Genomic DNA, 24,412 nt, shown 5'->3' on the forward strand with positions numbered 1-24,412 from the left:
AAATCTGGTGAATAGGCTGAATTTGCCGATGTGACAGTTCTGACATGTTCATGCTAAGGGAGCATTCGATATTCCCTTTTGCAAAGGAGTCTTCTCACAGAAGTTATAGCTTCAGGAAAAGTGTTCAGAAGGCAACACTTAACCTTTCTGGGAGTACTAACTTGTTGTGGGAACGCTTTCAGTACACGGTGGCATTGCAGCTTTCCAGGGCCATGACAACTCCAGGACATAACCAGATGAAGACACTTGTGTTGCCCTGTCAGTCCTAATGCACTACCGTGTAGCTCTAGGTTTCTCCTTTCCCATGACATGTGAGAGGGCAGCTCCCTGTACATTATGTTTTCACTCAGCTTTCCCATGTCAGTTTCATGGCCTCCAGAAATTTTGCATTGCAGTGATGAGTGCATGACTCCAATCATAGGTGTTGAGGGTATGAATTCCCATGCATGCAGGCAGGACTGTACAATTGCCATGTGTTACACAGATGAGGTTTCCTAGCGCTTCCTGTTACAGAAAAGTGAACATCAAAAAGATGCTGTGAAACGTCTCTGGCATGCAGCTATCTAAGCCTCGAAAGTCTGTGTGTCTTGCCCTGCCTGCTTCCCTGCTGCTTACTCACTCCCCACAGTACTTTAAAGTCTCCTGTGTGTTTTTTTTTTCCTAGCTGTACAATAAACTGTTTCTTGAGCTTTCTGTGATGCTTTGTGCTGGGAGAGAGTGCTGAAAGAATCATTATGTAGGTGCAAGAGGGGGTTGCTGTTTGGATCAGAGCAGTGGCCCACCTTTCACCATGTCCTGGTGAAATAGAGGCCAGTAGAAGATTTTTCAGAGGAATGTGCGGTAATAACCTCTTAATAGAAATTTTGGGGTCATGAGCTTGTGGAAGGGAGCTGGTGGAGGCAGAGAATAGAGTTGCTTCTTAAGACATCAGACAGATGAATTACGGTTGACTTTTGCCTTGAAGCAGTAGCTCACTGGGACCAGTCCCCAGTTTTCCTGCCCCTTCTTGGAGCTTCTCTGCAGCAGGGGTGCAAGGGTCTCCCACTTGGGTTTGTTAGGGCTTTACTCCCGTTTTGGAATATGAGAATTTTACTGAATTGGAATTTGCTTCCCCTGCATATTTTACTCTAGCTTACTGAGGTATCTATGGATAATATTCTTCATTATTTGTATAAATGAGTAATCATTTTTTTTGAATACTATTAAGCTCTTTGCCTTGGTATTATCTTGTAGTTTTACCTGACATTATCTTCCCACAGCCTGTAACGATCCTGTACTCCTTCATATTACCAGTGACCTCAGAGAAGAAATACTTTGTGAGGTAGTGGTTCAGCTAGTTTTTTGTTTCATTTATATTTGCTAAATTGAGGTATTTTGCAGTGCTCAGGTAATGATGCAGCTGTACCACGACATTTTCAGCAACAACATTGACCTCCACAGGCTGCCTTTTCACAACACTTGAATGCATTAATACTGCTGCCTGTAAATTTTTAATTTAATTAGAGCAGTGTCTGTAATCATTTTGGGAGAAGGCACGAATATCCCCACCACCTTCTTTCACCTTCCCTTTTATACTGAACGGTGGCATCTCTGTGGGTTTTATTTCCCTGCAAGTTTGAGTGCGTAAGGGTTGAGACGTGAGCAGGTGGCCGGCTCCTGCCCTTGTGCCGGGAGGTTCATCAGCGTGGGGCCAAAGGGAGGAGGCAGGGAGAGACTGAGCTTCACAAAATCACTAAGGTCACTGAGGCAATCTCTGCTTTCTGTGTGCAGGAAATGAGATGTTAATCTTCTCCAAGCACTGCTTTGCATAAGGTCCATTCCAGAGAGCTGTGTTTGTTTTAATTTCTCTAATTACTGATAGTGTGCTGATTATGCTGCTATAGATTTGACGTGAATTGCTGTATTAATGGGATCAAAAATGAGAAGTCTGCTGTGGAAATTAAGGAGGCAGCAATGAGGGGGAGGGGAGGGAAGTGGAGAGTTTGATTCATACCCTGATATGGTAGAGCTCCACTTTCCTTTTCCAGAGCCTGATCCTTCTTCCCTGACAGCAGCTAGTGTGAGCAAGCTGTAGAGTGACCAAAAACCCAGCATGTTTTACTTGTATCCCCTGGGCCATGCAGTCTCTTACCTGCTCTGATTTCATTCCCCCCCAATTCCCCCATAACTCCGATATCTTACTGGTGCCTTGGACTCCTTCTACCCAACTGTAACATTTAGTGCTGCTACGCACAGATGCACAAAACGCTGAACACCTGCCTTCCCTTTCTTCTTCCCGTGGCTTACGTCCCTAGTGAGTCGCTCTCTCGCGGTTGGCCCCCAGGCTCTTCTTTAGCTGCTTGGCTGCCATAGCCCTGGTGGGTGCCCAGTCCCTTGGGGCCTCGCAAAGCTTTCCTGTGAGCACCTTCTTCTTCTCCCCAACCCTCTCTTCCAAGGTCGATTTTTCCCCATATTCCTCACTCAAAGCACTGACTCCATAGAGGAGCCGTGTTAGCAACAAGAGTCACCCCAACATGTGCCTTGTGGCTCCCCCAGCCCTCCTTGTCCCCAGGCTCCTCTTTCCACTTTCCCTGGCACTGTACTGGTGCAGAGCTAGGCATCGCCTGTGATTTGTGGTACGTGAGTTTGTGTCTGCCACGCTTACTTCACAGTCCTGACAACCATGCACTTAAAACCAGGGGTCTGCACAAGCCAAGAGCCAGTACTCAGTGGGGTTTAGGCCAGAGCAGGGGAAGCAGAGGGCGTCTCCAAAGTCTATGAGAGCTGCCATAGCATTTTACCTCATGTTTCTCCCCCGTTGTTGGCCCAAATCGCCCTGTCCCCATATAGTGGCAATGCCAGCACCTCTGGTGCACGGGAAGAAGGTCTGGCCATTTTGGGAAGCGAAGGTGAACAGACATAGCAGCCTGGCAGGTGCAGGAGGTGACATGACACCGCAGTCCAGGTGGGACCATGTGACACCTCAGGCTCGCAGGTGACTTTGCCCTCTGCCCTGTCACTACATGGATAGGAGGCAGCTTTTTCCTCAGTGGCTGAATCTGTATATCCAACATAGAGCACTTGCAGATTGTACTGGCCATTTTGGCTTCCTGAAAACTATTGCGTAGGTAATACATTACTTCATCAATTAAACAAAAAAACAATTTTAGCATCCCATCCAAATACAAGCCCTCATGTTGTTGGGATAACATGAAGGCTGGCTTAGTGTGCTTTCTTCTGTATTTGATTTTCCTTTCTGCAAATATATGTATTTCCTTTGTGCATGTCATCTGTGAGGACTTAGCAAAGGGGCAAAATGACTATTGGACAGCAAGTTGGAGAACAATCAAAGTGAAGGCCACTGCTTCAGAGTCTAGAAGGGTGTAATTTCAGCAAAAGTACAAAGGTGTTTTTGCTTTCAACCTAACCTTTCCTTGACTGTTAGACCTTTTTTTATAAAATAGGTGACTAAAAATCAAATTTTGCATTTTGATTTTTTTTAACTTAGCAATATGAATTGTGTGTGTTTCTGATGTGAGTTTTACAACTGTTCATGTAAAATTTATCTGTAAAGGATCTATCCCTGTTCTTCAGGCTGCAATCAGCATATGCTTTGAGGGCTCTGGGAACTTAGTAAGCTGTTAGGTACACTCCCGCTAGATAATTGTGGTCAATATAGCTTGAACATAACTTTAGTTTTTAAGACAAGATGGCTTGATAAAATGTTTTTCCAGCACCTGCATTTCCAATACTTTGCACTTGTCCAATATGAAGAGAACAAAGCTCAAAGTTGACTTAATCCTTGAGCACCCATTGAAATCCATCTCTACTGTAGAGGGCAGCTGAAAACATGCTCCAGCCTTGGCAGACCTACATGGTTGTCTAGATGGCACTGTTGGAGCACCAGCCGCTACCATGAACCCCGAGCAGGGTCTCCTTAACTTAATGTCTTTATTCAATTGTTGTAATCACAGTGAGGTTTCACAGTGAAACTTTCCTGACTCATTGTGAGCCGTTCTAAAGCTACGGTGGCAAGCAATGTGCCAAATGTTGTACCCAGCTCATAAGCTCATGGCTGCGGGCAAAATATTAGGGAGCAGCTGTTTGTAGATGGCACTTGTTTGGCACTTGGTGCATTTGGTCACTTGTGGGATGAAGTGCTTCTAGAAAACCCTGGCAGGCAGCAAATCTGGATTGCAGCAACGCCAGGCTCTTTCTTAGTACTCGTCACCAGAAATCTCTGAGGACTGCACCAAAAATGTATTGGCTTAGTCTCGTTTACCACTAAGCTGAGCTGCAGCAAGGCTGTAGGGTTGCTCAAGCATAGCCGGTGGCTGGTGGCGGAACGGGAATGAACACCGTGTATCCTGCCTCCCAAGCTGTTGCTTGAGCAACCCTAGCATTGAACTATCCTTTCTTGGCCTTAATGCAAGGGGAAATTTGAAACTGACTGGTTACAAAACTCTTTCAGAAAAATTCCCGGTAGCAGAGAATCTGATTGTGTAACCTTAAAAGCACGAGTTACGAGCCATGTTTTTGTTTGACGGGTGCCATAGAGGAGTGCAATAGGCAGCTCTGGAGCTGCAAAGATTAGAACACGTTCCCAGCAGATCCATTTTCAGTAGTATAAGTACAACAGCCGCCTCCTAAAAGTGTGACTCTGAAAAGCCTCAAAAAAAAACTGGAGAAACGAATGTGACTATGTGCATTCACACCTTGGTGTAGGCAGGGCGCCATGCCTGGTGGAAGCATGGAGCTCGGCTCGGCTGTAGAACTTGGATGGCGCTTGCAGCTCTGCTTCAAGCTGTGTCCCTGACTTGCGCTGGATATCCAAATGAAGCTCATTTTCCACAGGGCCAGGGCCTTGACCTCCCCATGACTTTAGTCCTCCTCACCTTTTGGAAATCTTTCCAGGACAGTTATGAGGGCTGCTCTTGCAGGGTACACTTGTTATGTCTGTTGCCCTGGAGAGGCACATGCTGTCCTTTTTCAAGATGGCTTAACTCTGAAATTGCTTAGCTCATTTGAGCTTTGCTCTTTCTGTAACTCAAGTTGCCTGTGTGTCTAATAAAAAGAAGAAAGCTTACCTAATGCCTGCAAATTGCTCTGATATTTGGGTTAAAGGTGCTGAAAAATGCAGAATTAGTAAGGGAGGATATTTCAAAGGCACAAATAAGTGCTAGGTATCCAGCTCCCCTCTTCTCCTTGTAAAACATGTTCTGCACATACTACCGATTCACATCTTGTTGTGGACACCTAAGGCATGTGAAAAAAACAACTGGGACAAAATGAGCAAGTCTGTGTTTTCACAACTTCTTTTCATTTACTACTGTCCTCCTCTTACGAGTACTAGGAAACAGTGAATCAGATATTTTTATTTGTAACAAGAAAACTCAGTGAAACTGTCTTGGTATAAATCAGGTTATTGCATGCTTTTAGGAGGTTAATCTGTGCTGAGAGAGGGGTAGCAGATACTTGAAGCATTATGTCATGGTTTGATACAGCACCTCCTGGGTGCTGAGGGAAATGTATTTGCTTCTGAACTGGGTTTCATATGCTGCTTACACTTTCCTCTTGCTGCTGGCTAGGGAGAAGGCTCTTTGAAGCCACTTCATGCTCATCCTTGCAGTGGTGATTCAGTATTTCTGTTGGCATGAAATGGGGCCTGAAGTTGGACTGCACCCTGTACTCTTGCGGGGAAGAAGGACTTCTGGTCTTCCACCTGTCCTCTAGTGCCTGTTTGCAGCAGCAGGCATCTGTGTGGCTAGGTTTCAGAAGTGTTCCTCTTTTTATAAATATCTCATTCAATGAACAAAATTAGCAGCTGCAGTGTGGTTTGATTATCTGAGCTATGAATCGCAGCAGAAAACACCAGGAAGTGGCTGGTCTTGCCACTAGTCAGTAGTACATGCAGCAGTGATGCAAAGGTGCAAATTGCCTGTGAGACTGCCAAATATCTTCTGAGCACAAAGAGGTGGACCTCACTGGAACATGAAGCACAGAGTCAGCCATTTCGGGGCAGGGAATAAATTGCGTAAATTGAAAGCAGAATGTTTTATAGCTCTGCAGGTGTGTTTTCACCATATCTCAATGAACATCTCTGCTTTTTAATTAGAATAGCTAAATTTATATTATCTAATGGATTGCTGTTACACAAACAACGATGAGTGGAAGCTGAGTGGACAAAATAATATGTTAAAGGGCATCGTGGGAGGTTAAAAGAGAAAGGAGAGAAAACTTTCTGATTAAAAAATCCTGAATTGAGAGCAACAGAGACTGTACTCACTGAAGAACTGCATAGTGGTGGTAGAGTGAAACAGTCCTGTCTTTCCACTCTGTGGGACTCGGAACAGTTAGGGCTGAAATGGACCATTTATTCTCCACGTACCTTCAGTACCTTCTGCTGTGCCTGTCAGCAGGGCTGGTTACAGTATAACGGGGGAGAGTCCAGGTATTGAGGCAAAACCTGGGATTCTGGGTGAGCTCCAGAGCTATTAGTGTGCATCAAAAGTTTTTGGCTTTACTATATTTAGTTGTTTTTGGCTCATGCTGTACGACTCTTTCCTTCCTCGTGTTGGTGGTTGGGGTGCTAGTGTTATATTCTACAACTGCCTCTACCAGCATCAGCCTAATTCCATGTCATACTGCTGTGATAATGCTGGTTGCAATGGAAGTAATCACCTGCTCTTGCTCCAATGCTAAGTTGGTCTTTTCTGTTTGCCCAGAGATCAGGGTGAGCATGGGAAACTGTACATATGCTTTCCTGCAAAAGACACTGAAACAGAAGTGCTCCTTTTGCTTATATCCATACTGGTTGCACTGCCATCATTAAATGTCAGCAGCACAGCTTTGGGAAATGACATGCCTTGCCTTCCTGGAAGCATATGATAATGATTTTTTATGCTCCTGCAAAATTGTGGCTATGTTTATTTACAAAGGGTATAATCTGTATTATGGTTAGAGTTCATGCTTAGAATATGGAAGAATTTTCTCCCTGGATCAGATGAAATTTCAGTCTTCAATTTCTTGGCAGACATTTTCAGAAGTAAAAAACAAACGGTGACAATTATGAAACTAATGCAACATTTGAAAATTACCCTTCAACTCTGACTGTCCTTACTTAGCTGCTTTCGGTATGCTGGCTTACTTGGTTACAAGTTAAACTACTTCGAAGAAGCTGCTAATAACTCATTTAGGCAAGAAGAAAAGTACTACATTACACGACAGTAAACAGAGTAGTTTTTAGTGATAAGAGTAGCATTTTCTTTAGTGAAGTCCGAACTAATTATTTAATATCTGTAAAATGCTCTGAAGGTGCAAAGTGTTAAATACTTTCTAATTGTGCTCAAGTCTCGACGGTTTTGTTAGTATTCGGTCTTGTGTTTTCAGGGCTCTGTGTAATAAGTCGTATGCACACAGTAACGGGACTGCTGTCAGATTTTCACTGACACAGCCCCCCCCCCACCCCCTACCCCCCAGTATCCCCGCCTGTATGTCACTTCCCTTTCCTCCCTCTGCAAATTTCTGAGAAAACCCTTGGAAACTGACTGGGCGTTTTGAAAATTAAATTTGTCCCCTGGAAAGCACTCTAGTACCTGGCTGCAGCTCTCGGCTTGGAGTGCACAGGGACGTGAGCGTGCCCCGGGCCGAGCGAGCCAGACAGCGCTGCTCGCCACGGCTCCCCGGTGCACAGCTAGTACTGCTCGCCCCCGCCGCAAATGCATGCTTCCTTCCTTCCACCCACTTCCCCCTCCTCGGCTGCGTTTCACACCTCTGCTCCAAAAGTTCACGTTGTCCTCTTTCTCTTTCTCTCTCTCTCTCCCTCTCTCTCTTCCCCCCCCTCCACCTTTCTCTTAACAGCAGGAAAGAATTTCGTACACACCTCCAGCGAGCCCAGTACCAAATTACACTTCTTCGTCACCGCTACATGTCCCAGTGCCTCGAACGATCAGGATGGAGGAAGATGCAATCCGCCTGCCGGCGCACCTGCGTGAGTGTCCCCTGGGAGGCTTAGGGCTGGCTGCCAGCCGGGGAGGCAACCGGGTGGTGGGAGGGCACAGTTTATGGCACAGAGCAGGGAGGCCCCCTGGCTTTAGCCATTTCTCTTTTATTTAAAGCTCTAGCCGTTTCAATTTGCTGAGTATTCTTTTGGAACAAAGGAAATTACTCAGAAATACAGTGCAAACTTTTTTCTGCCTTCTAGCTCCACAGGTTTGGCTTATTTTCTTGTGGCACAGAGAAATGCAGGGGTTTCTTGCTGATGGGAGGCACGATGGCCCCATCTGTGTTGTAGGAATTGCTCAGTGCTGTGCTATGGCGTACGGGCCCAGTTTCATAGACTGTGGCAAGTGGTTGTGCTGTGGCTATTCTTCAGGTTGCTTTTGAGTCTCAGTATTAAATGCTCCTGATGCCCAGGCTCTTTACTGTGGAGCCTGTATGCTGACAGGCGTATGGAAAGGCAAAGGAGGAAGAAGGAGCTCAGCTACATACAAAAAGATGCTGCAAAGGTGGAAGGGCACTTCACTGACCTTGGAGCTAAAACTGGAGCTGAGGGCAAGGTGAGAGCCAGGCACTTCCTTGCTGGCGTGATATAGTGTTTGAAGAATAGGAAAGGCCAAGGGCTATTGGCCAGCAAGAGGTGAATTAGTGAGGCAGAATGGGAATGAGGAAGAGTGGAATTTTCCTTTTTAGAAAGGAAATGTTTCTGGTGTAAACCAAGAATTTTAAGTGAACTTTTGTGAGGTGTCACATTCCTATGTGACCTGTCATACAAGGAGCAACAGGGCCAGGGGCAAATGCAGCTCTGCGTGGTGCCAGCTGACAAATGGGTCTGGGGTTTCAGAAAATCAATGGTCTGCCAGGCAATCTTTCTCCAAAAAATGACTATGTTTTATCATCAGGCATTCGGGTCCTCAGCTGTCCTCTATGCACACTCCTTTTCTGGATGCCGATTTCTCCCAGCATTGCTGCAGTGCTGGGCTCCCTCCGTTGCTGGCTGGTGACCTAAACTGCCACAAGGTCACTCTTTGCCCACAGGGCAGTCTGTGCAGTCCTGGTTTCTCCTGCTGCTGCCTCTTGCTCTCTTCTGCCTCTGTGCTGCCACATAGCTCATGTCGTACCATTGATGCGCTTTCCGAAGCAAACATGTAGCATTACGAACTGGGTCTGCCACTGCCTTGCTGTCCTGGAGTTCCCAGAAGCTTGCCAGTGCTCATGGCTGCTGGCCTTTTTCTCCAGCCCAGTGAGTACTTGCTGCCATAGTGCATTTTTATGCTTCTGACCAAAACTTGGACTAACAATCCAACACAGAAGCAGTTTCTCTCTGCTCTGTGGGTTTCAACCCCAGAGACATTTTTTTTCCCCTCATCACTTTAGTCAGTAGTGAATAAATTCATCTTTCATTTACTTCTGCTCTGGAGCTACTGTCTGTTCTCTCCATACCTAAGATCGTTGCTGATTTTCCATCTACTTTTTACCTTCCCTGCTGGGTCTAACAGACGTACAAGATTGGATGGCAGAGACCCTTGCTATGAAAGGGAGGGGGTACCATGTTACACTACCAACATCAGCTAGTCAGCATGCTAGAGGAAGTGTGAAGCTCAGAAGGTTTTCTTCCAGTGAAAGCTTTTTAGGCAATGGTTTATAGGTGTGATTCAACCTTTTGCCTTGATTTTTTTTGACTGGCACTTTTTAAAATTTGCAAGGAGGCTTCCTTCCCAGTAATATTTCCATGCCAGTCTGACTTGCTGTAGTGTAAAAACATAGAAGATTAATCATTAAACATCTGTGGAATATTCTTCCACAGTCAGTATCTCAGATCATAAACAATATGAGGAACATTCACATAGCCTTAATAGTTGTAGTCCATAGCAGGATAATATTTGTAGCTCAGTATGTAGTAATTATTGATCCAAATGTTGTCTCATTTAAAATCATTTTTTGAAGTATATAGATTCATAGCTAGGGCAGAGAGACCATTATGGATGCCTAAAAAGATCTCTGGTATATCCTGAGTTACAGAACTTCACTCAATAACTTTTGTGTTTGAGCCTGTAAACTGCTTGAGCTACAGCATGTTACACAGAAAGATTTCTGCTCTTCATATAAAGACTTCAGTGATGGGAAAGATACAAGGTCTCCAGATAAGTTCCTTTAATGCTTAATTATGCTCGCTATTTGCCTTTTTTTTTTTTTAAGTGCCCTATTTATAGTTTGAATTAGTCAAGCTTCAGTTTCCAACTATTAGATCTCATTATCACCTTTCCTGCTAAATATTGTCAAAAGACTACTCTTGATAAGGTGCTTTTGGACTTCTTAACCTTTTCTTGGCTAAACTGGATAGGCAGAGAGCTTTCTAAGCCTGTCAGTCTTTCTATATAGCTTCCATATTTCAAATTCTGTTTGTATCATCTCATGTGAACTGTTCCCACTTCAAATATCTTAAAGTGGGAACAACAGACCTGGAGATAGTGTTCCAGGAATGGTCTTCCTAATACCAGATACAGAAATAAATAAGCGCCTTTTGGATCTCACATCATAAGGTTCAGAAGGTATGAACATGGGATTGTGCAATTTCTGCATGGACTGTTAAGATGTATCTCAAAGACAGCTTCAGGCCTAAATCTGAACTGCCTTGAAAGTCAGGCAAAGTAGCTAAATTGTAGTTCAGACTGTGGTACTGGGTATTAGGATTGGGTCTAGATCCCCAAAGTCTGAGGGCTTTTAAATCTGAGATTTTGTTTTGTTCCGGCCTTATTTTGATTTTTGTTGGTTAGGTGAAGTGATAACCTCCCTCAACCCTGACTCACTGCAGTGCAGCAGGGAGATGCAGTAAGTTTTTGCAGCCACACACAGGGCTGATGGCCAAGTAGCCCTCCAGTCAGTCTCTATTTCCATGAGATTCTGATGGCATTTACCAAAACAAAGGTAGAGTTCAGGCCTGAACCTTAAATTTTCATTTCTGCTGACTCAAAAATTCCAAGTATCCTACAGACAGATGTAGCTGAAAGCAGTGGTCAGCCCAAGCATTGCTTTTACCATTCTAGAGGCAATCAATAAAGTAGAAGAAGGTAGAATTAGAAACATACGTCCCTCATGAACACGAAGAGTGGGCTCTGTGGATTCAGACAGTGTTTTATGACTTCCTATTAGAATTTCACTGTTTTTCGTGTTTTAATAGCACTCTAAAAGTGATAATAGCCAATAGTATCAGGATGATCAGTGGAGCAATTTCCTTTCCTGTAATAAATCATTCCTCACTGTTTGATGAACAAATGGGTCTCAGCTATGCCAAGCAGATTTGATCCAGAGACTGGAACAAATAAGAAATGCAAAGATTAAGAGAGTGGAATGCAGATCCCTCTTTACTATAAGCATACAGAGCACTCCTTCTCCGTGGTCAGTATAGAGAGAACCTCCTCTTCCTGGCAATGAGATGTGAAGAGACTTTTCCCCTTAGCACACTTCCTTGTTTTAATCGACTACTTTGATTCTAGTTTGCTCTATTCCTGTAGTATAGAAGTGTGTAATCAGTCTTAACTTCAAAGATCTAGAATAGTGAGGGTCATCTTCTGATAACACCCACCTTTCTCTGATACTGTACTTCTCTGTAAGGGACTTTTGCCCTGTACTTATAAACATACTCATCTGCTACTTCTCTAGTAACCGAGTACTGGAGTGTTGTAAATAACTTATTAACTGGAAGTTAGAGAACATGTTTTCCTCTGTTTTAAGTATGTAGGCAGAAAGCACAGCAATCTCGAATTTTCATCTTGTCCCTAGTGTGTATGTTGTGATAGCTCTGCAGCGTATCTGATCCCCAGCAGACTGCACTAACATCAAGTAGGGCATTTGGGAAGTTGAGGTCGTGGCGGAGGATCAGGAGAAGCAAGTTCAGCTCTCACACAAGGCCCTGTCCTTGGTGCCTTCTGTGACCTTGGATATTTTGTCTTGGTTTCGCCATTGTAAAATGAAAATAACAGGAGTACAAAGACTCTTAAATTTTGCACAGATAAGTTAAGTGACTGCCAGATACTGTGATAATGGAGACTACTGTAATTTGGAAGCCCTAAAACTATTTGCATACCCCTTTTCTCAGAGAAAACTTAGTTCTCTATTTTTCATTAAAAACTACCTTTTTGTCTGGTCTGATACAATGTCATTGGTTACTAATTTGGTGTTTTGGCCAATAACTTGTGGTAAAAAGTTCTTCGAACTGGATAGAGGGTACAACATTTAAAAGAGATGATTATGAGAACCCTTCCCTGTGCCTTTTAATGTGCACTGAATTAGAGGGATTTTTTTCCCCTTTTTTGTAATATGCAATATGAAAATAAGGTATTTTGCTCTCTCCCACAACAGCAACTGTAATTATACGCTAAAGGCTCCATGATTTTCTTTCTGCCTCTTTGAACATAAAGCTTTATCAACAAGAGGTGGAGAAATGACAGTGCTGAGGAAAGACTTGTGGCATGCTCTGGTCCATGCCCTTGCCAGTGCAACAGCATTCTACCTTATGCATTTCTGTGACTTTGTGCAGTCTGATTTTTATCTCAAGGGCATCTTCCCTTGGGACTGTGTGTGTGTCTTGTGCAGGGAGATGGACACTATTTCACAGGCAAAGATTTCACAGTATTTTCTCCTGATAAAACTGTGAAGAAGGATTCATTTCTTCCTCTTGCCTAATTTGTCCTTAATATTGGCATTCTTCATATGTCTGCAGCCTGTTGTTGTAGCAAGCCATGTTGTACTTACTTTTTTGTATGCATCAACTTGGGCAGCTGCTCTGGGCAGCAACTAACATTTCTTGCTGTTGCTTTTCTCTGAATCCCCAGCAACCTTAGCTGATGTTCAGAATCAAACGACACGGTCTAGATGCTCATGTACCTGCATCACCTCACAAGGAAGGACTTTTACATCAGGAATGCAATGCTGTCATCTTCTTGACTGCACTTGCTTTTTTTTTGGTAGTGGTGATGGGGAAAAGTAAGGACCTATCTGTTAAATTGTTGGAGTAGTTGCAGCTTCCTGTCATTTCATATGTAAGCCTAGGCTCTACTCTTTGGTTTCCAGTCCAGGATACTTTCCAGGCTGCAGCTGATTTTGATGAACTTGAGAGCATCCAGATCTGGTTGCATATAAGTAGTTAGATCACTTGCTTTATCTCAATGTCTCGGGGTCCCTTGTAGTTACTGTCTGTTCCACTTACTGCCCTGTTATGAGGACAGAAAGGAATTTTGATTTTCTACAAAGATTGTGTTAAAGAAAGGCTTTCATTTCTAGTGGGCGCTTCATAGCATATTTCTGCCTGCCTATTTATATCGGTATTTGGTATTCTGACTCTGTGGAGACCAACACAGTGGCTCTGTATTGGTTCTACATCTTCTATGAACTTAGCCGTACCACCCTCCAGAAAGAAGCCCTCCATGAAAGTCATAAATCTGCATACAAGCAGTATGGCAGAGCAAGCTGTTGAAAGGCTGCTCAATGGGGCAGGTTCTTTTAGATAAAAGGCATTTAGCAGAGCTGAAAACAGTTCCTGGTGTTTCTTGCTCTTGATCATGCATTGTTGCTTATATGCATTGGCTTTAAGGGCATCTGTTTTCATTTTTTTAAAGGAATGCTGGAAACAATTAAGAGAAGGAGGAGGAGACAACACCATTGTCACAGTTGCCAAGGATCCATTTTTTCTATATACTATCTATTAATTATGTTACTCCTTTTAATAATCCTTTGGCACCTGTTAATTATTCTACAATTTTGGCTAGCAGCTGGAAAAGTCATTTCCAAGCATTAAGCATATTGTTGTTTAGTTACTAGAATATTCAATGCATTGAACTGCAAGTATGTAGTGAGATGAGGAAAAAAGTCCTTCACCCTAAGCTGCATTTAGAGCAGTGAGCAATAAAAATATTTGCTTTGGAAGGATCTTTGTGGAACAAAACTGACTGACGCACATACAGGGAAAATAAAAGCTGCATAAGACAAAGGGAGTGTGAGAGATGGCCAGAATGTTAAATTAATGACTGAGACTAATCCTAGTCCCACTGAAGTGAGTGATTAAATTTCCTCTGATTTTTAGTAGGATCTGGACTGGCCTCTCTCTCAGATGATTGCCTTCTTCCAGACCTTCCAGAACCTTCTTTGCTCTTCTCTGGTAGTCTGACCACTTCAGTCTTATTCCTCCCTCTTACTGTCCTTCATATACTTGCATTTTCTCCTAATCTTCTTTTTACCTTACACTTCATTTTCTCTTTGAAAAGCTATTTCTTTCCTAACCAACCCATATCCACTGAGAAGAGGAAACAAATCTAATTAGAGTGGTAGTGCTGTTTGCTACAGCCCAGTTGTACTGTTCAGTTGTTTACTCTGTATGTTGAATCTTTTCCTCCCACTATGGACTTTTCTTGCATGTTTAGATCATAAGCTATTGAGGGTATGGCAAATCTGTTCATTCTGTGTAAGACTGCCTACCAAAGCAGGGCACATTTCTTTTCTGGTCTTTAGGCAAAATTTGCAATCCATAATAATTTATTGACAAGCTGGCTGGACTGCGAAATCCTAGCTAGCTATTCTCTCAGCCTTTGTGCTTTATTTTGGTCAATGCTGGTGAAGGGACTGGGCCTGGCTCCTTTACAATTATGATTATGGATTTCATCTTGTTGCTAGGTTAGGCAGATGGGATGAAGAAGGGAGACAATGGTTTTCTGTACCTACCTCTTACCCGTTTAAAAGGCAGCCCAAAGTGTTCATCTGAGATTAGTGCATCTACAGATTTTAGCAATTTGTATGTGTGGTATGGGTGGTAAGCATGGTCTTGGATTCACTTGCCCCATTGCTGGCCATACAGATGTGGCTATTCTACCTGGAAGAACTTCATCTAGAACGCGTTGGCTTAGGTAGAGTAGAATGTCATTACTGATTCAGTCGGGGGAAGTTGTGACCTTTAATGGAAATGCTTTAAACATTTCCAGGCATGGTCTTTGTTCATCACCTGTTGGGAACGTAGCCCCTTCTTACAAGGTCTGACTCAGGACCCATTTAGTTGTGTTACCCCTGATGTAAACAGTTAATGACTTAAATCCTAAAATTTTTAGCCCTTTATTGCTGTCTAGTCGCTGTGGCAGAGGCATCCATATTAAGTGTGAAAATCCTTTGCCAAGGATCGATGTTGTGAACTGGTTTCTGCTTCTTCAGAGTGTTTTGGAGAACAGTACTTTTTTTTTTCCTACTCAATTGTTATCTAAACCTAGTTAATGCCACGGTTTCCTGTATTGACAACGAGATCCTTCCCATCCCAGTGGGAGTTTGCAAAGCAGCACAGCTGTGGCCAGGGGAGAGACCTATGTCTCAGGACCCAGAGAGCTTGCAGCGTAGCCGTTCCAGTGCTAAGCCAGTCTGTTATGCTCCTGGAAAGCTTCACTGCAGGATTTTCTGTCTGCAAAATACAAACTCACCTCTGCTTGGAGGGGAAAGGGAGCGTGTCACTTTAATGTGGGATTGCAGCCCATCCCTTGTGGAATTTCCCTGAAAAGTGTGGGGAGGAATAAGAAGCAAAAGCAGCAGGACATTTATGGCATTGCTGGGTTTGAAGCATTTTTAGCTTTGTCTTAAAGGGACTCTATCAAGATAGATGAACCTAAAATTAGCTTGCTTTTCTCTTTCCATCTCCAAATGTGTCTGTCTGATTTTTACATTTATGTTTTATGTTGCAAATGCTTTCACTTTTTTAAAGATACAAAATCACTGTAAAGAGCCTATATTCGTAAATAACCCTACAATTAATAAAAATACAGAAGAGAAACTGTATATAAGCCATGATGAAGGAACTCTGCAATAACAAACCATTGTGTAGTGAGCGCCTTGCAGCAAAACGCAAGTGTTGCGGAAGGCCCTGCGGAAACAATGTATCCTGCATGCCGGGTCCACTCCTGTAGTAAAAAACAGAGCTCAAGCCACCGAATGTGTGGATGGAATGCCACTGCCCAGCACTTAAGAGGGGCCACATAATGTGTGAGAAGAAATCTATTGCAGTTTCAAGGTGCTGGGGATTAATGCAATGTGTCACACACGCGCATGCAAAGAGAAAGCAAGTATTTTATGCCCTTTTTGAGAGGCTGGGTTTCGCTTTTGCTGTACTTGTTTGTGTTCTCTCCCTGGTGCTGGCACCCTTTCTGACACTTGTAACATGACAGAATCGCCGTTAAGCAGAGTTTTTACATCCATTTTACAAATCCCCAATTTACTCCTGGAGTGGAAGGACTAAGTGATCTTCAAATTAATTGAAGAAATTTTTGGTAATACAAATTTGTCCACTTTTGGAGGCCCAATCTAATACCTAGAGCCTCCTCCTCTTAGATTATTTTCCAGAGATACCTGCGGAAGGTGGAAACACTCACTGCTTTGGGTGCTTGTGCAATGTTATTCTTCTGTGGGATGAAGATGTTTGAATGGGGCAAGGCAGTGATATCAAGTGTGTTTGGTCACTGACCTTCCGTTCTAGGTGTGGAACAGTTTATTTGAAATCTCCGCTTGACACTTCTGCTCATAAACAGGTATTTACAACTCCTGTTAAGGTAGTTATGCTTGTATACCGTATCTAAGGAAAAAAGCCCTCTATGCTTATAACAGATGTGACCCATTTCTCACATAAACTTAGCTTTGTGCAGGACTCATACCTTGCTATTAATGTAGTAGTGACCTGCATTTAAGAACTTGAGTTGCTCATATATTTAATAGAAATACAGTTTATGATGTTGCAAGTTAATAAACAGTCACCATTGATTATCTTTTGAGAGTCAAAGCATTAGACTACTCGCTCAGCTCAAAATCTCTGCTTAGGAGGCTTTGCACACAAAAATTGTACCCTGGGAATAGTTGTGAGCACCTGCTTTGTTTACGGCATGCACCTGTCTCCATATACTTCTGTACTCCACTGAAAAAAGTATCCACTCTGCACTGGCAGCAGGGTCCAGGTAGCTCTATGACAATTACACAGACGAGAAAATGAAGATGTTAAATTAAGCTGTGACAAGATAAAATGAAATTAACATCTCCAGCGATTAACCAACCAAGCCTTCCTGCCTTTGGAGTCCACTGGCATCAGGTGGGGTATGCTGCAATTGGGAGGGGTAGGATGACGGACTCCTTCTATGGCAAAATCCTCTGAATTACCTGGTGTTGAGTTGCAGGCAGTGTCAGTCTTCCTATTTGAGGATTTACTGAGCGGCAGCTTGTTGCTGCAGATTCCCTATCCGAGTCTTGTAATTATTTGTAGTACTGTCTCACATGTGCTAGAAAAAAATAGACCCACATCCTTAGGGAAAACAATATTCTACCCATTTTATGCATTGCCTTTGCTGTGACTTGCAGAAGGAATGGAACCCCAGTAAGGGTTTTTGGCATCTCTGTCTTCCTGCCTAAAGGAAAAGCAATAGTTTCATTGGCTTTTGGAGTTTGCCTCCCTGTGCACATGTTGGGATTGGAGAGGGTAGCAGTGAACTGGGGGACAGGAGTTCAGTCACGATGGGCTGATGCCGTACTGAACAAAGTGAAGGCCTGGTCTGAGCAAGCCGGTCCTTCTCAGCACTGTGGGATTCAGCTCTTTGCCAGAGTGATAAATTTTGCTAATGCTTTCTGGTGAGGATAAGCTCTAGGAACATGTATGGTTGAGATGAAAATACTGTAGTGCTGATTCTGAAAATGCACTATTTCAGCATCCTTTAGAAAAGGTTTATTTTCATAACTTACATGTTCTCAGCACTGTCCCTCTTTCTGTTCTCTAGAAGCATTTTTTTTATGCTTCCCTCAGGTGTCTTAAAGCTTCTTGTTTGCAGAGCAGAACTCCCAAAGGGGCTGTGACCTGGTCAGAGCACTGACTTTTTATTTTAAACCCACCAGCAGCAAAAAAAACACAGAATATTTTTGAAGGGAAATTTCCTTTTTGGGTTTTTGTGTCTCTGAAAGAATTTCCGATGTAGGCAGACAGTAATTCCCAGCTACATGCTTCCTGATAAGGAAGCAGCTCCAATAAATGCAGCTATAAATAGCTACCTTTTTATTTTCTAAAAATGTAGAGACATTTGTTTATCCTTTCTTTCAAACTACTGAAAGAAAAGGACAGGACAGGATAGGATCAGCATCTTAGTTTTGGCACCAGTTGGCTCTCCAAATCTACAAATTAAAAATTTAATCTGAACCTAGTCACAGTGACTCAAGTTTTATTCTTTCAAGACAATACATTGAATTTTTTAAAGTTTAGATGTCTGTTTATTTCTGCTTGTCTTTCTCTCAAATGGTAAAAGGAGAAAACCCTGCTATTTTATATCGTAAGCATAAACTGCATTTTGCCTTCCTCATGAGTAAATGTTACTCCCTTTAAGCAGGATTCATGATGTTTTTGCTATGCACCTGCATTTTAGTGCTTTGCTCTCTCTCTCTAGTTTGTTAAGGTGCTTTACCATCTCAGAATAGGTGATGGTACCTTTAACTGCATTTTTTTCCATTTACTATGGATTTGCTCATAGCAGATTCATAGCTGGGCATTAGATTTATAGTGAATGTGCTGGGAAAATTTTGTGCTATTAATCTTTAAACCTTCAGAATTTTCTGTATCATCTTCCCCTTTTTTTCTGGTTGTTCTTCATGTATTTTTAATTCTAGGTCCTTGATTTTGGATTTTCTTTACTAGTCCTACTTTTCATGTTTTTTTCTTTTTTTTTTTAAAGTAGTTCTTTTAACAATGCCAACAAATAGGTCTTTACTCACAAAAAAAATTAGAGATGAATAAATCAGGTGCAATGGATAGTGCAAAAACTTTGCTTCATGTTAGCTTTCAGTCCAACTGTGCCCGACTTTCAGATTATAATTGAAAATTTGTACATGTGTCCACATGTTTGATTGTTTTATAGGAGATGAGTCCACCTAATAAATCCCCTTCATGAGCAGTTTGACCTTAGCATTGGACTCTATGCCACAGCAGGTATGGCTTTGCTGCATCTGCCTGTGCACAGAAATGTCACGTGCAGCTGCTAAGAGACAGGTATTTCTAGCAAAGTCCTGAAATGTGTCTACAAAACTACTTCTTTGCGACATTTGGCATTGGAAGAATCTCCTCTTTCTGCTGTGAGCCTGCTCTCTGGTTTTGATGATGGCGAAGCGCTGTCTCCTTCGGCTGTCTGCCTTCCTGTTGTGTGCAACAACTGTGCTGCGTGACGTGGTCAAAGCCCTGGGAAGGGCAAGGGCACAAATTTTCCTAGGTCTCCGTCTCCTCCTCCTCCTCCTTCCCCTTTCTCTTCCCAGCGATTTCACAGCATCTTGTGACCTCTGGCCAAATCCTCCCCACCAAGGTGCTCAGCTGCTGCGTGCCCCCCTTCTGGGCCCCCCTGCTCGTGCTCTGAGCTGGGCAGATTGCACAAGGGCACAGCTGGTGGCAGACCACTCCACACCCTTCTCCTTCGTCTTTCAGCGACACATCATCACGGGACTGGACGCTTCTCACCACGGGCCTGCGGAGCCTCTCAAGCGCCTTGTCCTTGTTGGACTTTGCTCAGTGAATACCTGGCGCAGTTTCACCAGGCCCATGGACCAGGCACAATTAATACAGTATTAATTAATTATGAGGAGCAGTCGCTGCTGGCACAAGAACCAAGGCTTCAGCTTATAAAGTGAATGCTTTGATGCTGAGCTTTAAAGAACGTTTCCATCAGCTCAAGCCAGCACAGAGAGTCTGTGATATTTGAATCCTCCCTCCTCGCTGACTCTGGAGCTCAAAGTCCTGCCACTCTGGGCACTAATAATAATAATCATCGTCACAATAAAGGAGGGTTCAGAAAGCACAGCTGTGGAGCTACCCTCATGTGTAAAATCGCACAAATCTCGATGAAAACATTTGCAGCGAGCCAGAAATGGTTTGTCAAGCCGGCTTAATAGGTACTTGCAGTGTGAAAAAAGGAGAGTGACCTTCTGGGCCTGCTGATACCAACAGGTTTTCTCACTGGCTTGTAGGGCTGCCAGGACTTTGTCCAGAACGTGTGTGTATATGTATATGTGTAGATTTGTGCTGTGCTTCTGCTTGTTTGGACCATGGTTTTGGGAAGAGAGCTGAAGGAGCGACTGTGCCTCTTTGGTCTTACACAATGCTAAGAGTTTCTCCCTTTCTACTTCCTCCTTCTGCGTAGTGCAGAAGGAAGTCGCCCTGGTCCTGCCGGTCCACAAACCAGTTACTCATTTCAGTTCTGCCGCTTGAGTGTGTCCTTGTGTATTTCCTAGTGGGGGAAATCCCCCTTTATGTATAAGAGTTCCTCCTTCCTATTCTCTCTTTCGTTGTGATTTCTTCCAAGCAATCTCTCTCCTTCAGTTTTTAACCTCCTTGCTGGCTTTCACTTCCTCTTTGTGCTTCAGTGAAGGCATTTTGTCAGAAAAACCCCTCTGTACACAGATACTTCTTTGTTCCCCATTTTTTTTCTGTGTCATACTTCTTTATATCTCACTTCCTTGGAAACTTCCTTAGTAGTCTTATTACCTCTGGGCTTATAGCTGCATTACTATGGGTGGTCATTACTGTGTTGCTGGGTGTGTAATTGTTTAAGGCACCTTGATCTTTTTATTACAGGTATTTCTTTATATACTTTCTTTAAATACTAATAGGCAGTGGTGACATAGACCATCACTGTTGAATATGTTTCTTCACTTGTTTCATCATTGCTCTGCAGCTTGTTTAGTGGTTCTCAGTTGTTGAAAATGAGCATACCCAAATTGCAGGGGTCATTCTCTGTTTCCATTTTGTATTGTTCTTGGAACACAATGCACAATGTGGGGTGGTGGTGAACTGGTTGAATGCAGCAGAAGTTCAAGGTCGAGTTGAGGATTGGGGGCCTAGAAGTCAGCAAAATCCAAACAAGAGACAGCTCTCTCTGGAACATTTACAGTCCCAATCCACCTAATATTTACACAAACTCTCAGTTTTAACATTATGCAAAATGAAAAATAAGCAGTGGGAGTGGGAATGACAGCAAAAGTAATGGTGTAGAAGAGTACTTGTGATGGGCAGACCTGAAGCCGCTGGGCCATTAAAGGAGACGGTATTTTCTGCTGGCCTCTTGCCACACCATTATCAATATGTGCAGTATGGTGTGTGAATCTCAGAAAGTTTGGCATCTGATTCAACTCAACAGAACGCCAAGAAGTAAATCCAGATGCCTTTCAAATTGGTTGGATATTCAGTGTTTTGGTGGCATTCTTAATTATGATTTTCTTGGGAGAGTGCTGAGAGAATCCGTGTAGCCTAAAATAACTCTAAGAACACAACTCCTTGCACAGGGTATTCCTGGTGCTCCATAATTTGCAGCAAGAACTTTTATGCAAAAAGCCCTTTAACTCAGAAAAGTTGTTTATTTCAAAACTAAGAAGTTTCAATTTTTTTTAACTCATATAGGTCATGTGTCTGTACACTTTTGTAGATATTCAGATCCTTCAGAAAGAAGTAGCTAGCTCAAGTACTTAAAGAGGTTGTATGCACACATTCACTATTACTCTTCCTTCTTTTTCTTTCAATTAATTAACATGTTATAATCATTTATCTTAGGCACAGTTGTGAAATTCCTGCCTATGATAAGAAAAAATATGATCCAAAAGTTGGTGGAAAGCACCTCTCCCCTGAACACCCTCGCCTGTAAGCTTTGGATGCTGTCTTCCCCAAACCTTAGCTGCATAAAATAAGCACCAGACATTTACTCTGAATTTGAGTCTAGCTGGCCAGATTTGGACTGGTCTTTAAGTCAGTATTTTATCAGCTCATGTGTACAAAGTTGGCAGTGTTATATATGCTATGCAAATTCTAGATTAAATTAAAATTGTAGATGGGGCTAAATCAGCTGCGTTTAGTACATTTTTACTGAGTGCACTCTATGGGCCACTTCCTGAAGATTGCTAATGTGAAGGCAAATCCACTCACTGTCTTGGTATTGTTTTGGGAGCTGAAGTAATCAGAGTGATATAATCCACTATGAATAAAGATAGTTCACATTGATAACTTTATCCTTAATGACTGGACCCAGTCTGTAGCATTTTTACTGTATCATTTTATAAGTCAATGTAGTAAAAATGCAGTTAAAGTGGTAGAAAACTTGTGTCTTAACAGCTCTAAATCACACACGTGCTTTATATAGTTTGTCTGTAGGAGTCTCAGGACAGCCACAGTTTCATAGATCCTGACATTTGGGAAGAGCAGGGACAACATCTTTCTCTGTAGGAATAAAATGCCTAGCATCTCTTTACTGCTTGAAGTCATGTTCATCTACTAAATTAACAGCTCCCAGTGCCATTTGGAATTGGAATGAAAGTATTTTTTTTTTTAATTTTAATAATAGTTCCTAATTTCCTGTTGAGAGACAGCAGCTCAGCTTCTGGTGTTCATGTGGGGCCACAGTACAGGGAAATCTCATATCTGGAAAGATGTTGGGTCAATAATTGATGTGAGTAGCTTATGACATTTTCACATGGGTTTACATTAAAACCTGTGAATGTCCCTTGACTGCAGAATTAAGCAAAGATATTTATCAAAGATCAGTCACCAGTCTCAAATATGAGCTGTTTTATACTGATTTCATAATTTTGGACCAATATCATTAGAAATTGGGAGTTGTAACATGCACACTAGTTGAAACTCATGAGGTTCTAAAGCTCAAGGTTTAAAAAACCTTTGCTCAGTCCTGAGCAGTGCTTGTGGGTGCGGATGCAATATACTTAAATTGGTATCCTAAGAAAAGCAAAACAAACAAGTTTTGCTTTGTTCCTGGGATCCTATGGAAAGAGCTCCAGAGAAAGGCAATGCTTCCCAGTGTTCATGACTGTCAGGGTGGTGGCCCATTCACATTGTCATTTTTCCTATAATAGAGAACCTACCTAAAACATGCTGCTTTCCAGTTGTCCCATTCCCAGGAAACTCGAGGGGGCTTGGACTCTTCAGTTTGGGGAAAAGATAGTTTTGTATGTAAATAGGGCTGCAGGGAAAATATTATCACAGGGTTATAAAATCATTTGAGGTATTGAGAAGGTGAGCAGGGAATGTTTGTTCACAGTGTCTCACAAAACAGTAACTCCAGCACATCAAAGGAAACTATTGGGCAACTTAAAAGAAACAAGAATGGGGATGCATCATTACATGAAAGAGATCATTGCAGGTTGATACTTCAGGGGGCTGAAGCTGTAAATGGATCGAAAAGGAACTGGATAAACCTATGGATGGATAGGTCATTTGGTCACTACCAGAAGCAGTGGTGTGGACACAACCACAGCTCATGAAATCCTTTAACCACAGGCTACCAGAGACTGAGATAGACGATATATTATAGAAAGATTATGCTTCTCTGTTCCCTGTACTTTTTTTTTATGTGGCCACAACCACAGGTCTCCTGTGTTTTCCAGTACAGCAGTTTTTATATTTTATCCATCTCTTAACTATTTACAGTGACTTGACTGTCGTGTCTGAACATGGTAACAGCAGTGTGGATGCCATCGAAGCAGATATGTTTGCATACTATATGCGTATGTGATGCCAAAGGATGCTTATAGGTGATAACTAACTCATCAGCTAGAGGCAATGGATGAAGGTTAAGTGGGGGGATTTGCCTTTAAGCAATTCTGACAAAAGTCTCTTTACACAACAGCTGAATCACTGAATGTAATGCCAAAGGCAGCACTAGAAAAAAAAGTGAAATTTTAAAGCATTTAATGGGGAAAGGAGGAGAGTCTCTAGTCTAAGGTCTGTGGGCCTTCACTGGATCATAATCGCCCCCCATATGCGATTCTGTTTTTCCTAGTACTGGTTTCTCCCACATACCCCCAAAGGGTTACTGTCATTTTCCTGTTGTCATCCAGTCCCAGATCCAGTTCAGGCTGTGCCCCTTATATGGTCCTGTCTCATCCATATAGTGTGTAATATGAATTTCAGTTCTGCTTCCTCTCTTGCCCCAAACAGTTTGAATTCATAGGCGTAGTCATTTTTAAAAAGTTATTATTCAGTATTGCTTGTGATTGGAACTGGTAAATTAAAAACTTACTGGAAGTCTGGCAGTGCTTCTGATCTGCATCCCCTTTGCTAAGGTGCTTCATAAAATGTCGCATGTTGTTATTCACTCTGGCTTGGATGTTCTTGGCTCTCCCCCATTTAATGATTCACAAGATGTCTGTGAGATTCATTTTTGTAAATGCGGTTCCCCCTTCTCTCCGTATAGCCTCCCCTCCCTCCTCCTTTGCTTGCAAATCTTCACTGCAAAAGTTCATTAAATTAAAACCATAATGCACAGAAGGTGCAGAGGGCAGTCCTTAGGGTGCAGTCAGAAGAGATCTAAGATACGATGCACACTTTCTCCCTGATTTCCAAGTAGGAGATTGGAGGAGTTTGGGAAGCTTTTCTCCCACAGTTCACCCGTCT

At 42.7% G+C, this 24,412-nt stretch overlaps 1 protein-coding gene across 2 annotated transcripts in view; it reads left to right on the forward strand.

Moving 5' to 3' along the window:
- Nucleotides 1–24,412, forward strand: part of ETV6 (ETS variant transcription factor 6) — a 141,770-nt gene that overhangs the window by 41,694 nt on the left and 75,664 nt on the right. The window contains exon 2 of one of the 2 annotated variants that reach the window (XM_062592734.1): nucleotides 7,840–7,969. In XM_062592734.1, coding sequence (XP_062448718.1) covers nucleotides 7,840–7,969 — 130 coding nt within the window. The remainder of the gene's footprint in view (nucleotides 1–7,839; nucleotides 7,970–24,412) is intronic. The other variant, XM_062592742.1, reaches the window with a different exon arrangement.

The sequence above is a fragment of the Rhea pennata genome, chromosome 1, assembly GCF_028389875.1.
Source record: "Rhea pennata isolate bPtePen1 chromosome 1, bPtePen1.pri, whole genome shotgun sequence".
NCBI classification, from domain to species: domain Eukaryota; kingdom Metazoa; phylum Chordata; class Aves; order Rheiformes; family Rheidae; genus Rhea; species Rhea pennata.